Here is a 19040-nt window from a genome sequence, read left to right as displayed (position 1 = left end):
ATTATTTTACTATAAATTACCTGTAGTCAGAAATGTACAGGGAAATAATGTATGCTGGGTCATTTTCTTACGAATTACTGTTAATCAACAGCAAAATGATGCTGATATCACAGTAATTTACTGCTCTTGTTTTACTGTGAATTCACATTATAAAGTTGTCTTTAATCATGCCACTGTAAGAAATTATATTGTTTAGTACTGTAATTTTTTTAAGGTTCCATTATTTTATGAAATAGTATTCCTTAAATTTCTGATCTAGCCAAGTCAGAAGAGTTACAAATGAAAATATTTGTTAAAACTATGACAAGCTAGAATATCAAATAATGCTAATTGGCTGATTTTAAGTTAGGCAAACTATACTATTATTAGCGTATTTCAGCATAAAGATTTACCAATATCCTATTTCAAGATGAGATTGCTGAAATTTATCTTTGTTGTGACACCACCTTGCAACATAAGATTTTTTCTTCTTCCATCACCTAATGATGAACAGACATTAATACTCAACGTACAAAACACAATTGTGAACTCAACAAATAATAATAATAAAAAAAGAAAAATTCTGAACATTTCAAAATAAACAAAGTTCTAAAAGTGAACCAAAAAAAGTTTAGCAGCACAGATAAAACCAACAAGAATCAAGAAACTCCACTGCATGCTGTATTTTATGAAATTAGAAAAGCTTTACTTCAAGATTGTGATCTGTAGTATGTAGCAAACATATAACAGAACATGCCATAAAAGCACTGTCATCATTATCAATCAAAAGTTATAGGACATACTATGTAATTTGATGCTAAAAAAAAAAAGGAAACATTTTGATGGAAATATTAAAAATCTCCATCTCACTTTCTATATGTATTTTTTAAAAATATTATCAAATATTAAGTATTAAGCAAGTTTAAGTATAGCAGATACTGTTTGCAGTACAATCATTAATTAACTAAATAATTAGTTAATTAATTAATTATCAACATCTGTACATTTAATAAAAGCTTATGTACACCAATACAAATGCTTAGCAATATACATCACTATTATACAGTATTGTGTATAAAATATTATGTCCATAAGTAGTCATTAAGAATGTCTTGAATGAGATCAGACATAATTCATTTTAAGATATTTCAGTTCATCATTGATGAAAAATGGATCTACTTACTATATGATGCGTGTTTAACAGTCCTTCTTCACATGGAGAACAATATAGACAAATAACTCGATCACAACAAATATCTGTACTGTCAACGCCCATATTCTGACAGTCATGTGCTTTGTAAAACCCTGAAAATTTAAGATGAAAATTTTAAATGGTTCAACATTACATTACATGTAATTTTACTGTGAATTACTGGTTTTTGGAAGTAAAATCTATGAATTACCATTTAATGGTGAAAAACTGTAAAAGGACATTCACAGAAGTCTTTGTGTGACATACATATGATTATATTTTATTGAAATAGTTTTGTTTCAGCTTATCTATCTTATCTAGAGGAGTCATACAAGATCAACCCAACTGTGTGCAGCTGCTGTCAACATCTAATAAGTATTCAGGGTATCTGTGTAACCGATTTATTATCTGTCAGTTGGTGGATCATGACACCCTTTATTTTTATTTATTTTTTTAATTTTTTTTTTTTTTTTACAATGCTTCACAAATCACTTTTTGATCATATAAATTGCCTTTAAAACTTTAGGCTTTAAGTTAATGTGAGTAATGGCTAGTACCCTATTTTTATAATATTACAGTTAAATCTTAAGTAACATATTTAGGCATTGTGATCACCAAAAGTCAAGATGTATTCTGAATTTCAACCTTTTTTTAAATGTTACACCAAGATGAATGCAAAACATGAACATATTATCTTGAGTACACTTAAAATATTAAAATTAAAAAGCATGTATCTGCTGGAGCTCTGTGTATGTGGTAAGTGTTTTGTTCGTTGCACTTCTAACCACATCCTGTACTTCTTGCAACAGAAAGTATCCTGCAGGGCTGTTCTCACGCTCTCACACCGCACATTCATTTTCTCACGCAGTGAAAAACGCGGAGCAAAGAGCACACTGACACCGACAGACAAGACAGAGCAGGTTACTCTTGATATGAAACAAAGTCTCAGCTTTCAAATTCTGTACATTTTATTATGAAATTCAAACAATAAATATAATTTTGATGCTCTTAAATGTGACGTGACTGATCAAACCACATGAACTGATCATCTCTTCATCTTTACTACTAGTTAATAGTAAATAAACACAACTGAACATTAGAGGGTGTGTTGAAAAGTACTGTACAACTTACCGAAATGTATCATGTGTCATGTAATCGATCAATCAGTGTTTCAACCGCAGAAAGATGTCAATGAAACAGCTAGAGATGTCATGTAATTCTCATAATTCTCACTCAAAGCTAAACTCAAAAGTTGGCAGCCCTGTATCTAGTGCTTGTATATCTGTAACAAATGAAAATAATTTCTCATAAGTTACATGATGTCAATTCTTCCATCATGAAGTTTTTATTACTGATATAAATGTTATCAAGTGCCATTGTCTGTAAAAACAGTAACATGTTCAACATATCTTCACTGGATGTTACAAGTAAACAATTACATATTGCAACTTTAAATCAGAGTTTTTATTAAGAACATTAAATGAGAATATTCTTTTAGTCTTGTCAGGAGTTCACAAAGGGACATATACATACAGTATATCTCTATCCATATAGTGCCACATGAAGTCGAACACACTTCTTATTAATGGCTATAGGGCTATACTTTATGAAACAATGCTTTGAGGTTTTTAACAAAAAAAAAAATATATATATTGACATTAATTTATTCTCTCCAAATGTTGATCAGACAGATTAATTTGACTGAGTAGTTAGCATGCTATGTAATAAATTTTAAAATGGACAGCCTCTGATCATTGACTAATTCATTGTAGATATTTTAAAGTCCTATTCAGTACAAGAACCATTTGATTTGAAACACTTAGTTTTCCTTCGGATTACTGGATGAAATTGCAATTACAATCATTAAATTCAATCAGTATTGATCTAATTTAAGGATGCTGTTTTTAAAGGTTTTTCCAGGTGATTTTTTAAAATGTTATTTCTATTCATGAAAATGTTTTTATGAAATATGTTAAGTATCCCAGTGCTCCAGTATTTTCTTCTCCTGCTCTCTTCTTGATGTTTTCCAGTATTTCAGCCTTTTCAGGCTCATTAATTTCCTTCATATTCTCAATCAGTCAACATGCAGGAGTGTGATCAGTGAATCAGTGTTGAGTGCGATCTTCTCCAGTTTTTCCACACAGTGAAAAGCTTCAAACACCAGCTTTACTTTCTCTTTCTCTAATTCTTGCAGTTCTTCTTCCAGCTTCTTGACCAAAGACACACTCTCACCAACCTTCCCATAACATCCCTTTTTTAAGTCTACATATGTCCTTTTCTCTGTCTTTGTCTTTGTTACATATATTTTTGCTTCTTTGACATGTTTGCTGTAGTGACATTTATTTGTGCACACTGTACAGTGATTATTTTTCATCACGCTGCACCATGAGAGATTTCTGACCCACCAGCATCCTGGATAATGACAGTTCTCCTCACAGACGGTGCAGCATGTTGCCTCTTTGGTCAAGTGCCAAAACTCTGAATTGATGTGAATCTTCTCCTTATAGGAAACTTCAGCGTCATACTCAAAGTCATTACTGTCCTCTATGTATTTCCTGTTTTTCTCCAGTGCAGCTTGAGTTTCTTTCAGCTCATTTAGCTTTTGTTCCTTCACTTGAATACGTAGTTGTAGTTTGGAGACATTTGCTTCCAACTGCTTCCGTTTCTGCAAAACTTCTGGAGTCATCTGCAAGGTTTTAGGTTTCATGTTTTCAAGAAACTTGAAAAACCTTGTTATTCCACTATGACTGAGTTTCCATGATTGTTCCTGGATTGTTTTATATTTTTCATCAAAAGGCATTGATTGACAGTTGTCAAACAGGAAAAACACTGGCTTCTTCTTGTCATTCACTGCACACTTGATTTCAGCTTCTTTAACAGCCGTCAGGGCATTTTTAGGGTGAGCACCAGATGAGTGTGTGAAGAGCAAGACAATGTTTTCAGCAATATCTCTGCCAAATAAAGACTGAACAGCATCAAATATGTACATTTGTCTGCCAGAGAGTCGAGTTTGAGATGCGTCAATAACTAAACACACTGCATCGATTTCATGGAGTCCATCTTCAGATAAGCGAAGCAAATTCATGGCAATCTCTTTGTCAAAGCTGATACCATGGGTATTTCCATATCCTGGTGTGTCAATGATTGTTAAATCCTCTGGACTCTTTTGGTCATAAACACCATAGACAGTGATGATGGTTGTCGGGCTGTGATCTTTCCAGTTACTCTGATTATCTGTGATCTCAAACCAAACCTTGTCTTCTCTCTGAACACCCAACATGTAGTTGACTATAGTATTGATCAGAGTTGTTTTTCCTGTTCCGGTTTCTCCCACCATCTGTGGGATGTGCTGAACAAACAAGTCCGATCCATGGAGGCTCCACCTCTCATCTTACAGGACTTAAAGGATCTGCTGCTAACATCTTGGTGCAGATACCACAGCACACCTTCAGGGGTCTAGAGGAGTCCATGCCTCAACAGGTCAGGGCTGTTTTGGCAGCAAAAGGAAGACCAACACAATATTAGAAAGGTGGTCATAATGTTATGCCTGATCGGGGTATATTTATTCATTAGGAATATTAGCCAGTGATCTTACAGAGTTTTATATTTAAGATTTTCACAAGCTATAACTACATTATATGATCACTATAAATTGAACAGCACAAACTGTTAACATATACAGTGCACAGCATAAATGAGTACACCCCCTGTGAACAAACACAAAAGATGTATTTTCCTAATGATCACTAATACAATTCATGGACAGATGGCAAAATTAAAATTAAACATATACTTAATAAAAACAGAAATAATATCCGTAAAATAAGTAAATTAACCAATTTTGCAGAAATGTGTACACCCTAGATTTAATTCAACAAATGTATAATATTCTAGTACTTAGTATGCCCTCCATAATTTTAAGTATAGTGCTCTGACCCTTTCTGGCACGGAGTGTACAAGTTCATGACAAATTGTCACATCTGTCCCGTTCTGTTCCACATCTGTGGCGTCCTTAAATGCACTGATCTTTAATGGGGAGTGTTGCTCAACTCGTCTCTACAGAATCCCCCACAGGTGCTCAAGAGTATTAAGATTGGGTGAAATACATGTCCACTAGGGCTGGGTAAACAATATCGATTTCTTGATTTTAATCGATTCTCATTTTTACGAACTGATATTGATTCTTAAATCCCAAGAATCGATTAGTCTAGTCTGTTTTCAGTTGATGAATGAACAGCACATGTAGCGCGCCTCCCATCCAATAAATCGTGTCAAGTCCCCCCCAATAATTAGAAATGGCCAAATCGTCCCCCCCAATATTTGAAATTCTTGCACTGCTCTGCTGCACTTCATGACAGCATTCTGCATGTTGTTAGGATGACAAAAAGGTTTAAAAGTTACATTTTTAGTCTGGCCTGCCTCAGCAGTCTAAGAACATTCGTCAATGTCAAAATTATTGAGATGGCCAATCAAATTAAAAAGTAGGCGGGGTTTATGTTCTCTTTTTGCACGTGCACACAGTCTTAACAGCACAGATGGGCGCGTCAATCGATCGCTTAACGCCGTTGCAGAGGTTTTGTTTTTCCAGTAAAATCACAAAACAAATGCACACAAACGTGTCCCTGCTCTTGATATACTTGATATACATGCGAGGGCAGATTAGAACACGCAACCTTTGATACTGTTAACAAAAACTCTACCACAAGGGAATTCGAAAGTTTATTACAGATCGATGTATTTATTCACTAAATTGAAGAATCTCGGAACTAACAATATATTGTATTATGAAACTATCACATTAAACATGAGTTCTCAATGTACAATTGAAATTGATTTCTGGACATCGTAATGTTATTTTTTTTCTACAATTGTTATTGTACATATCTGATATAGCATTGTACTAGCAGCAATTTCGTTCACTGTTTTGTTTCTTTATGCTTTATTAAAAAAAGTAAAAAAAGGTCCCCCCCAATGTTCAAGACATGGTTACGGCCTTGCTGTAACTGATATACTACATCCAAAATAATCGATATCGAATCAAATCGAAATCGGAATTGAATCGAATCGAAAGCATATGAATAGAAATTGAATCGAATCGTGAAAATTGTATCAATACCCAGCCCTAATGTCCACAGAAGGTTTTTCACCTTTGGAGAACACATATCATCATTGTCATGTTGAAAAAATGCCCAACAATGCAGGGAATGAGGAGAGAGTGGCATCTTCTTTTTCAAGTTTTTGTGGTGTGTGATTTCATGACAGCATTGATAAAGTACAACTCCCTCACACCATTAGTACTCATACATCCCTGTATAAGAGCTTCACTGAACTTCACTGTGGAAACCAGGCACTTCTCACTGTACTCTTCACTGAGACCAAGTTTGGATCTAAAAGCATCCAAAATGATTGACTTGTATGGATTCCCAGAAGTCCATTGTTTTTGAATTTCTATGTTATTTTTGTTATATTTTCACACTTAAAACAATGATTTGGTAATCCTGTTGTACCTGTCAGGACGGTGGTTTGATCTACCTTGTGTTTGTGTTTGTACCGCTGTTCATCCGGAATGCATGGCTGTCTTGTTTGTCCGTGTGATGGCGCGTGATTTGGCGTGTGATGTTTGTGTTCGTTCGCCATGTGCTTCGGCACGTGTTGTTGTGTTGTTTGCGCCATGCGTTCAACTGTCTATTGTTGCCCCACCCTCTTGTTACCCTGTTAACTCATTATTAATCTCACACGTTACTCCTCATTAGCTTCACTGTTTTGTAACAGAACAATATTTAGCCATTTGGAGGACATGGGGTGGAGAGTTATGCAACTGTTCCTAAAAAGTGTTTTTGTTATATTTAAGAAGGGGTCATAGTTTTTTTAATGGCACAAACCAGCACAAATCGAGTACAAATGAACAGCACCATTTTGGAGCAATTTGGACAGCATGGAGAGTGATGTCACAGTTCCCAATTTATTATATTTTTTAAATTATTTCTATGGAGGGAAAATAGATTGAGTGTTTGTTTTAACGGCACAAATCAAGCACAAACGAACGATACCGGTTTGGTGCGATTTGCATGAAATGGGGTGGAGAGTGACATCACACAACCAATAAAATAATGTTCAATAAGAGTGGCGTCACAGCTCACAAATTATATTTGTTATATCTGCAGAAGGAAAATAGTTACAGTGTTTGTTTTAATAGCACAAACTAAGCACATATGACAAGTGATTTGAATGACAAGGGGTGGAGAGTGACATCACACAACCAAAAAAAATAATATTCAATATCTCAAACACACAAAAATTTGTTTTTGTGGCACAAATCAGCACTAACGGCTTAGGGGATTATTTCGTTTTATGAGGTGCCAACTTCAAGGAGGTTGATTAGATTGGTTGCAGGCCAGGTGTGCAGATATAAAAAATATAGTTTAACAAATAATTGAAAATAACACATGAGATGATGTGTTCCAGCAGACTGCATGAATCCACATCAACAACATCTTCCTCATCTTAGATTGAGCTCCACCATTTCTGTCCTCCACAATGCTCTTTGTGTTTGTCTTTGTTGACCTCATCTCCAGCAACTGAAAAATAACAGTAATGTAACCACTGACAATGCTCACTACAGCCTATTTAAAAAGAGTTACATCATGTAAATTTCTAAACTTACTGTTGTATCTCTGGCTTTTTCTGCCACAACCTTGATTGAGTGTTTCAGCTGGGCCTTTCCGAAATGAAACTATGAACACTTCCTCATTGCCTCATTATAAATCTTATAGGATACCTGAAAGGCATAAAATATGTTTAGTAACAGAAAATATTTAATTGGATAGGTAAAACAATGCAAAAAGGGATATTAAAAGATTGCAACAACCTTCTGAACTTGTTACTGTTTATAATCTCAGACGCTGAGTTGACCCAGTCTTGTGTGTAGGATACTGTGGAAAAGAGCAAAGATTATCATAGAAAAAATATAGTATAAACATCGTTTTGACATTAAATATATTAGTTTTATATAATATTAATAATCAGTCTTACCTGGTTTGTGCATGATGTTGAAGCGGATTCTTCTCAGAACTGTGCAGGCTTACCGTGTTTCAGTCTGTAGCTGTTAATGTGTTTGAAACGACTCCTCAAGAAGAGTGACCAACCAGAGATCAGTCAAAACGCAAAAGTCTTCGCAACAGGGGGTGGGGTGTGTGCGTGATGGGAGGGGATCATTTATGAAGAGTTAGATATATGGGCGACCAGGGCTGTTTGACATTCTTTTCACATAAAATTTCTCAGGGGAGATATATTTTGTAAGTATGAGTGTTTATTTATATGTAGTTTATAATTATTCATATATAAATACTCTTTGCTAGTTTTGACTAAACATAACTATTGAACATTCCACTGTTATTGCCCAGGAAAAAATATACATGTCATAACACACATGAACTTTTTGGGGGGTATAAATGATTATTTGTAGAGATACAGCTAGATAAACCACTTTTCTAGTGTCTTAATTTCTGTGAAATAATATGGATAAAAGAATGAAGTTGGGGAGAGAGGATGCCTTCAAATTATAAATCACACATAGACACATTTTCTAATGGCTCTCTCAAAAATGATAAAGCTATATTAGAGTTCAGTAGCGTTAAGACTATTTTGAGGCCGTTTTGTGAAACTTCCCTGGCTCACCCCCTCCGTCCATCTGAGAACACAGCATGGTATTTCTGTAAATGTAGTGTTCTGTGTAACTTAGCTCAGGTATTTTCTGCATACATCCAGCAAACCCAAAATTACACAGCAGTTTACCATTGCCAGATTTGACCCTTTTCATGCAGTGAAGTGGACTAAATGCAATATTTGTCAAATACACAGACATTTCAGAAGTTTTCATGTAGCAACAGAAACACTTTTTATTTATGCTAATACAGTGCGCCTGAATGTCGATATAATAATAAAGTTCTGAATTCAGATAGAGTTCAGATCTGAACATGTATCCTGAATATGTATCCTCTGTTAAAATAGCCTATATTGGGAGCACTTAATGTTTTTTTTTATTTTTTATTAGACTAGTTACTGAATAAATAAAGCAGTAATTGATGTCATTAATGTCTGTTTTGATAAGGAACATGAGGAATAAAAATAGCTAATGTAACACATGTAAATGAAATAATTTTATCCTTGCCTCTCAAAAAATGTTACCCATGTAAGTGAACATACTTCCCACAATATGTACACTTATAATTACTAAACTGGGTATGCATAAAATATCCAGATGACGTACTATATTTATCAAAAAATGCAGGATAAAACAAAGCTCACTGAAACTAGCAAGATCAATATGATATTTAATATTTTCCTCACACATAACATGCAGCATTCAGTGTACTCTGTCATTCAAAACTGAGTTGTTTTGTGAATGTTACTCAAAATCATGCACTCATCAACACCTACAGTACTGGTATAATACTGTTGCCTCCATACAGGGTCAATGAAGAAATCAGTTAACAAATTTGAGTATTTATTAATTTATCAATCTATCCACATTTATTTATTTTTGTCTTAATTAATTCAAGTCAGTGGAAAGAGATGTCTGGCTGCGGTGCTGAACCTACAAAGGTGACGAGAACATAAGCGATGGAGGCATTACTGTACATGCTCATTCATGTACACATACACACACATGCATACATGTATATTAAATACATTACAATCATTGAATACAATCAATTATGATCTTGTATGCTGTAGTTTAAAAGCATTTGCAAAGTGATTGCTGATTTCCATGTTCTTATCATATACTGCATCAGCCTGATCATATACTGCAGCACAGCCAAAGAATGACTGAAAAAAAAAGGATGCTGCGTTAATTGCGTTAAATATTTAACTGAAAAAAATAATCGCATACGTTAACGTAATAATTTAGACAGCCCTAATTCTAGTCAAGTCAAGTCACCTTTATTTATATAGTGCTTTTTACAATGTAAATTGTGTCAAAGCAGCTTTACAGTGATAACTGGCAAATAATTTTGGCTGCACAGCAACTCTAGAAGAAAATGGTGTCATTGTCCAGCTTAAGTAAATTCAGTATTGATTCATTCCATTGTAAAAATCAATAGATTCCTCGAATAATCGCGCCAGACCCCCTCCCCCTCCGGGCGCAGGCGCGTGCGCTGAGCCAGAGACAGATGCACTCAGTGCTTGGCATTTATCACAACTATTCCAGCCTGGTCTCATTGTTAATACGTAGGTATTAATATGTAACTTTCAAAGACACAAAACGTACATTTTTGTACGTTCAGAAAGGTGCTAAAACTTACAATATTGACGTAATTATGGCACTAAAACGTAAAAATACTTACGTTTTTACAGCGAAAAAACGTAAAATATTTACGAATCGTTCAAGTCATAAAGATATATGTATAATTTCCATTTTATCGTTTTGTAGATAAATGTAAGATCCCTAAACCCCATCCCGAACCTAAACCTACCCTATACAGAATGTTAAAAGAATAAAACATAAAGAACAGAAATGTGTAGGAAAATGACAATTTTAGTAAAAATATAACATTAAAACAATATTTTGAGCCACTAATCCTACACCTACCCCTAAACCTACCCCTAACCATTTCTTTAAACTACCTACTGTTATAAATAAAAGAATGACAGACAAACAAGCGTAATCACAATCATTTATTTTTTGCGAAAATGTCAAAAGTGGTAACAAAAGTAGTTCAAATGATGATGAGTTCCAGTCACAGTCCTCTCTGGCGGTAATAGTTTTTTATAGGGTACAGAGCAGAATTTAACTTATTATTCCATGAAAATATGATAAATCCGGCTTCTCTCCGTGAAGGCGCGACACTCATTTCAAATGTCAATCCACTGAAACACGGCATGTCGCAATCTGTGACGAAGCAGGTGAGAACCAATGAGCGTTCGATATCAGTGCCGTAAACCATGTCGTAACGCTTCTCGAGGGTGGCGCTACTTTCAAATTTGAATCATAACGAGCGCGAGCTTTGATTGCTACGGGCGCTGTTGCTGAGAATGAAGATGAAGATCGATGGATAAAGGGCTGAATTTGGATCTGTTTCTTACAAACATATGGATTCTAAAGATATGGAGTATAGCGAACAAATAAAATGGATGTGATTTGTGAATTTATGTTGTGCTTTGGTGTATCTTATGGTTGTATTGTCAGTCGCTGATCACGTTGACTATTTAGTGTTTCAATCACATGATGTTTATTTTAGGTTTCAGATACTTAAATACACACAAGTACTAGTAATAATACATTTAGTCTGTAAAATATACACTGATGTCTATGGAAACTGCAGTAATAATCCTTTCCATTATAATTAGACAACACGTTATATTCACAGATTACATACTGTGAGTAAGGCAAGCAACTATGAAGTTTACCCTGTTCTTCTCCCAATTCACCAGACACTTACATCCATCCGTGCATTTCGAAAGAAATGGAAGAATTCAAGTGTAAATCCGACAGATCTATTCTCCTGACCGCGACATAAACAAACATGGCGCGCGCATATAGCTCACCTACTAACGCGATCATTATAAAGGTGCTTGCACAACAAAACACATTCACTTACACAAATGGCTTAAAAATAAATATATAATAGCAATAACACAATAAAAATTGGTTCAAGTAAAGTATGAAAAACAAGTAATCGTATGGTTTTATTGAACAAAACTGTCAAAATACACAATGTATTCAATTGTACAACTTATGTTCTTTATGTATTATAACAAATGTCTGCAGAGGGCGCCAGTGGCCTGACGGTTGTTTTTGCGATCTAATCCGTGTTTAATATTGGCATACAACATTTATTTCAACTGTCCAGTTAATCTTTAATATTTGGCGATTTCTTTACGACAGAAATGCTACAACCACTGTAATTTCTTGAACAAGAACATGTGGACTTAAACGAGGGCTTAAACCTATATTTTGAAATCGCGACGAGCAGTTAGCACAGTAGAAACATACTGTATAATGTATTCTCCTGCGTTTGCTAAGGTTTATAGATGACTTACCTTACAAATCTGATTAAATGTCGCACATTGCTTTTCCAGATGAACATTAAAAGCAATCCAAACTCACATGGAGTTTGAAACGCGCCACTCATGTAAATAACAGTTCACATGAAGCAGCATTTACTGTGAGTGGAGCCGCACGAGACGCACGTGGATAACCTACACGCATGTAAATAATTACAGCGCATATTAAACCTGCAGCACATACATTTATTTAATTAATTCACAGCCTTTGTAAAGTCACAATAGCATTATGCTTTATTATGATTTTTAAACGGGTTTAATATCGTGCAGTCTTAGAAAACAGTCTAATAATGCGTTTCATGGATTCTCGTCCGTGGAAAGCGCCACTTCCGGTATGTTACCCGTTACTTGACACGGGCAAATTGAAATCGAGGATTTTTTAAAATCGAGTATTCGAATTTAATCGAGGAATCGTTACAGCCCTACTCTGGAGAAAACAGTGATGTCATCGTCCGGCTCAGTTCAGTTCACATACAATGGTGTCAATGCAGGCAAAAAACATTGTTGAATATCAAGTGTCCCCAACTAAGCAAGCCAAAGGCGACAGCGGCAAGGAACCCAAACTCCAACAGGTGACAAAAATGGAGAAAAAACCTTGGGAGAAACCAGGCTCAGTCGGGGGGCCTATTCTCCTCTGGCCAGCAGCGAACAGTGCATGATTATGATTCAGGCAGCGTTACGGGTAATAGATTGGGATCACAACAAATAAATTCGAATGGATTTATGTAATTGTTTATATGAAAGATCTTATGTATTCCAGTGCTCCTTGTTTTCCTTTTCCTGCTCTCTTCTTGATGTTTTCCAGTGTTTCTGCCTTTTGGGGTTCGTTTGTTTCCTTCAAATTCTCAATCAGAAAATCAACATGCAAGAGTGTGAGTAGAGAATCAGTGTTGAGTGCGATTTTCTCCAGAGTTTGCACACGGCAAAAAGCTTTATTCACCAGCTTTATTTTCTCTTTCTCTAATTCTTGTAGTTCTTCTTCCAGCTTGCTCACCAAAGAGACACCATTCCTAATTTTTTTATCATATTTTTTCTTTAGGTCTTTATATGTTTTCTTTACTATCTTTGTTTTTGTTACATATATTTTTGCTTCTTTGGTGTGTTTGCTGAAGTGACATTTATTTGTACACACAGTACAGTGATTATTTTTCATCACGCTGCACCATGAGAGATTTCTGACCCACCAGCATCCTGGATAATGACAGTTCTCCTCACAGACGGTGCAGCATGTTGCCTTTTTGGTCAAGTTCCAAAATTTTGAATTTATGGGAATCTTCTCCTTATATGAAACTTCAGCTTCATACTCAAAGTCATTACTGTCCTCTACATATTTCCTGTTTTTCTCCAGTGCAGCTTGAGTCTGTTTCAGCTCATTTAGCTTTTGTTCCTTCACTTGAATACGTAGTTGTAGTTTGGAGACATTTTCTTCCAACTGCTTCCGTTTCTGCAAAACTTCTTGAGTCATCTGCAAGGTTTTAGGTTTCATGTTTTCAAGAAACTTGAAAAACCTTGTTATTCCACTATGACTGAGTTTCCATGATTGTTCCTGGATTGTTTTATATTTTTCATCAAAAGGCATTGATTGACAGTTGTCAAACAGGAAAAACACTGGCTTCTTCTTGTCATTCACTGCACACTTGATTTCAGCTTCTTTAACAGCCGTCAGGGCATTTTTAGGGTGAGCACCAGATGAGTGTGTGAAGATCAAGACAATGTTTTCAGCAATATCTCTGCCAAATAAAGACTGAACAGCATCAAATATGTACATTTGTCTGCCAGAGAGTCGAGTTTGAGATGCGTCAATAACTAAACACACTGCATCTATTTCATGGAGTCCATCTTCAGATAAGCGAAGCAAATTCATGGCAATCTCTTTGTCAAAGCTGATACCATGGGTATTTCCATATCCTGGTGTGTCAATGATTGTTAAATCCTCTGGACTCTTTTGGTCATAAACACCATAGACAGTGATGATGGTTGTCGGGCTGTGATCTTTCCAGTTACTCTGATCATCTGTGATCTCAAACCAAACCTTGTCTTCTCTCTGAACACCCAACATGTAGTTGACTATAGTATTGATCAGAGTTGTTTTTCCTGTTCCGGTTTCTCCCACCATCAGAATGGTTTTATGGGGTTTCTTTGAGTTTCTTTCCCCAAAGGTCATTTTTCTATATTGATTGAAATGGTGTGTAATCAGTTTTAGACGGTGTCGAGCAGGATTTTTTTCTTCAATCATGGTACTTTTCTCGATGAGCTTGTTAATTTTGCTCAACTCTTTGTCTAAACTCGCCATTTTTTTCCTGTAATGTTAAACACAGAACAAAATAACACAGATTGCATTGATCATGTGTTAATGCAGTATATGTGTGATGGTTTTGTTTGTTTAGTTCAGTAAGAAAGCCCTTGTCTTACTTTTTTGATGACTGCATTTTTCACAAATGGTTTTCAAGCTGTTGAGTTTTCCAGGTTAGAAAGCATTTTGTTGCTAAATAAAATGCAAACAAAATTATTTCTTCCACACGAAATATTGTTTTTACAAAATATGGCATGATGTACAAAGAAATATTATTTCCATGGGAAATTTAAATATCTCATACATCACTACATTACTACATATGATCACTATAAACTGAAGAGCACAAACTGTTAACATATACGTAAGATATTATGTCCTCATATATCACTGTGCATAAAGTGTAATGTCCTTCATTGATCTTATATATATATATATATATATATATATGGAGAGATCTTGACAGTAATCAGACAACAATTCAGTTTTAAATGGATCTACTTACTGTTTTAAGGAAGATTCCTTGTTCAACTGACTTGAAACACTTGCAGACAAATAGATCAACAGGTGTTTTTATACTGAGGGCAACACCTTTATCATGGCCATGTGATTTAGAGGAACATAGGTCATTTATGCACATGGTCACATTATGGTAGAGATAAAGGTAGACTGACTCTGCTAAACAATAACAACAAAAAAGAGATCAAAGTTTATAGACAGTTTAGTGCATGTTTGCACACCACCTCACAGAACCTGCAAGATATTTATCTTTTAAGTATTAAAGCGTACTGTGTTTCATTTTTGGGTGAACTATCCCTTTAAGGAATAAACACCAGGTAAAAAGATGCTAAGATGCTAAGAAGGATAATAAAATATCAGCACATTATGTGAATAACAAAGCACAGGCTCGCAGTCCATTAATTGTGTGAATACAGCTATTTTATTATTTAATATAGTAGTTATAGATATTAGTATAACAATTATTAGATTAGATTCAACTTTATTTTTATTGTGCACAGTACAAAGAAAAATAAATACAGAAATATCTAACAGAAGTGTAAATAACTGCAGCAGTAAGTATAAATTTGTGAGAAATAAGTTATCATGTGCAACTGGAATGATGAGTTCAGGTCTACCACTTTGGTCCCATCTGCAAACTTTATTATTATTATATCCATCCTTTGCAGAAATAGGCGAAGATGAAGAAAAGAGGGCCCAGCACATAACCCTGGGGTACACCAGTGTTCAGTGTGAGGATAGAGAAGGTGTGGTTATGGAGCCTGTAACAGATTGGCCTGTTAATAAAAAAGTCCAAGCTTCAGTTGCATAGTGAGGTGCTAATGCCAAGATTAGCGAGTTTGGCAGTCAGTCTGAAATAAATAAAATAATTCAGGTGGGAAGAGGGCCAGCCTATCAAAACACTTGACAATTATGGGAGTAAGAGAAACAGAGTTGGAAGTCATTGTGGGACACTGCAGAGGAATTTTTTTGGCACTGGTATAGTGGTGGCTGTTTGAATTGAGTGGGGACAATGCCAGGGACAGGTTTAAAAATATTAGCATTTTCTGTGGGTTTCAATTAAGGTTCAGAAATAGGCTATTTTTTGTGTGTGAAATAAGTAAAAGAACATATTATATTAATACATCTCTGTTCTGTTTATTATATTATGTTCTGGGAATTTACATTCGTAATCACATTTATTATATGCACATATTTAAAAAAAAAAAAGAAAAAGATAGGGCTTATTTCAGGTCTATTGTAGGCCTAAGCAGATTCACATTCAATGCATATTTTCTATTATAGGAATCAAATAGTTTTGCAAATGCCTATAACCTTTGACACACCCATTTCAGGTCTTGCTGTCTCTACTAATGTGCACATGAGTTGAATCAGGTGTGATATATGAGGGAAACATACAAAATGTGCAGGGCTGGGGGTCCTCCAAGACAGGTTTGGGAACCATTGATCTCTACCATAATGTGACCATGTGTATAAATGACCTATTTTCCTCTAAATCACATGGCCATAATAAGGGTGTTGCCCTCAGTATAAAAACACCTGTTGATCTATTTGTCTGCAAATATTTCAAGTCAGTTGAACAAGGAAGCTTCATAAAAGTCCATTTTAAAACTGAATTATTGCCTTTTTACTGTGAAGATCTCTCCATATTTTTAAGATTAATATAACATCGTATGTGTATGTTAACAGTTTGTGCTCTTCAGTGTAGTAATGGTTTGTGAAATCTTAAATATAAAACTCTGTTAGATCATTGGCTAATATTCTAAAATGAATAAATTGTTTTATGATGCGTCTCTAAGCACCTTTACCTTATTTTTATTATTCTCATTTTAGGTAAGCAAGTCAAATCTGATCTAATTTATAAGCATTTTAAAATACTTACAATCAGACAGAAGACTTCTCCGTGGTCTGTTCAGGCTCAACAACTTAAATTAATGCCACATGAGGCCGCGTTTAGTTATAAAGTTATAAGTTCATTTATTTATTACATTAGTACTTCTAGCATTACATATATTCTACAAACATTCTATACGAGTAATTAAATAAAGTATAAGTATTAAAAAGTCCTTAAGTCAAGGCAATATCAGCTATGTAGGCATCATCAGCGTTGGTTCTGGTGTCGGAGAAGCTCCTCAGGTGTGAAGCAGCCCCTCCTGTTCTCTTCTCGTTCCAGTCTTTTATAGACTATCTGACCTCTTGAGGTCATCTTCTTTGGAATTCCCCTCATCTGTCTATATATAGAGGCCTTGTCTCTTTGTTCTCGGACTCTTCTCCTCTGCTGTGTCCTGCGCTTCTGATCAAGACATCCTTCAACGGTAATGATTACCTTTCTTACTAATACATGTTATGTCTGTACTGTTCTACTAGCATGCTTTATTAAAATCTTAAAACAACAGTTTTAGTGTCTTCCTTTATAAACATATTCTTAATAAAGCTTTACAACAATTGTGCTTTGTCTCTTTTCTTTATAAACTACATTCTTATTAAAGTACTTTTACAATAACAGTTGTCTTGTCTTCTTTAATAAGTAATTAATATATGCTTTAATAAAGGCGTTACAATACCAGTTGTCTTTCATTCTTTAATACAAACATCTGTTGTTGGGTTTTTTCTTTTTTCTACATTCTTTCATATAAAAAATTTCTTCTGTTTTTCTTACACATCATTTCCAACAAGCTATCTCTGTTATAATTTTTCTTTTATAAACAGATATCACTTATGATAGCTGTACAGCTAACATACAGCTAACATCTTTTCACTTGTTTACACACAAACAAGTTATCTAACATGTCTCTTCCTCCAATATATCGCTTTTCAGTTTTTTTTATATAAACAGTTATCTCTCATAACTCTCTTTCACTGTTTACACACAAACAAGTTATCAAACATGTCTCTTCCTCCAGTATATCTCTTATGACAGCTGTCCTTTATAAACAGCTATCTCGTTTTTCTCTGTAAGTCAAACATCTGTTTTTTTTTCTTCTTTATCTTCAAATCACAGTTGTGTTGTCATTATTATTGCTTATAAATCACTTACTTCAATAAATGTTTTTTCTTCTTAAATCTCAGTTGTGTTGTCATTATTATTCTTTATAAGCAGAAGAGGTACAAGTTGCATAGAAAAGTTGCATTCCCTAATGAAGCAGGGTGTGGCTGATATCAACAATATTTATTGCTTTATTGAAATATTGCTCTCTTTGAAATGGTGATAAGAAAAGGTTGCTTTCAACTCTAATGAACAAACTGAACACTTATTACACACTGAGAGGTTTATTAAAAACAATAATATCATACTACAAAGAATGAGGTTTTTCAAAGCAACACAATTCTACATAGTCAACCTAAATTACAGGAAGTATGTAGATTGCAAACAATTAATATACAGTTTATCTTTTATCTTACAGCAGCACTTACAGTCCTAACTCGATTGCTCCTGTCTGCCTCGCTGCTCAGATTGGTTTGCGTCTGTAACTCCGTATAGCTTTGTTTTGAATCTCTTACTTTTATTCATTGTTGCTTATTTTTTTTTATTACCTTATATATTACCTACCACACTAATCTGACGTCGCTAGCTTGTAATATTTGAATCTAAATCGCTGTTACAACGCATTTGCATTTGCAGCGCTAGCTTGTTAACTTGTTAACAGTCTCTGGCGCGCTCCTTTTTCAACGCGTTCTTCAAACAGCTGTGGTAAGTCGGATCAGTCTACAAACACGGTGAGTCATGTCATCCTCTCCCAGCATTGCTACCTGTTCCATTTGCCACATGTTTACCATAGCTCTCTCTGTCAGCGACGAGGGATTTACATGTCATAAATGTAGGGAAATAGTCAGGCTGACAGAGAGAATCTCAGAATTAGAGACACGCATCCAAACTTTAATCGAGGATAGTAAGAATGTAAGGGCTTCAGATACTGTTTTGGATGCGACTAGCTTAGTGAACTCTGTACATTGTTCGGTTCCGGCTGTAGAGCCCGCGCAGCAGGGCAC

The 19040-nt window shown here is 35.0% G+C and overlaps 2 protein-coding genes across 3 annotated transcripts in view; both read right to left on the bottom strand.

The window, feature by feature from the left end:
• LOC127505984 (uncharacterized) overlaps nucleotides 1-19040 on the bottom strand; it is a 49113-nt gene that overhangs the window by 8721 nt on the left and 21352 nt on the right. The window lies entirely within an intron of this gene.
• Nucleotides 1164-15067, bottom strand: LOC127505987 (uncharacterized). Of its 2 annotated transcripts, none has more exons than XM_051882047.1 (4): nucleotides 15037-15067; nucleotides 14651-14723; nucleotides 14271-14538; nucleotides 1164-4424 (listed from the first exon to the last, which is right to left on the bottom strand). In XM_051882047.1, the coding sequence occupies exons 2-4, from the start codon at nucleotides 14665-14667 to the stop codon at nucleotides 3246-3248; spliced, it is 1464 nt and encodes a 487-aa protein (XP_051738007.1). In that variant the 5' UTR covers nucleotides 14668-14723; nucleotides 15037-15067; the 3' UTR covers nucleotides 1164-3245. The 2 variants fall into 2 exon arrangements, with proteins under 2 accessions (XP_051738007.1, XP_051738008.1); XM_051882048.1 differs by lacking the exons at nucleotides 14271-14538; nucleotides 14651-14723; nucleotides 15037-15067 and adding exons at nucleotides 7836-7949; nucleotides 8040-8103; nucleotides 8204-12976 and having other exon boundaries at nucleotides 1164-7749.

Source organism: Ctenopharyngodon idella, chromosome 23 (assembly GCF_019924925.1).
Source record: "Ctenopharyngodon idella isolate HZGC_01 chromosome 23, HZGC01, whole genome shotgun sequence".
NCBI classification, from domain to species: Eukaryota; Metazoa; Chordata; class Actinopteri; order Cypriniformes; family Xenocyprididae; genus Ctenopharyngodon; species Ctenopharyngodon idella.
This window is presented reverse-complemented; position numbering and strand designations above follow the sequence as displayed.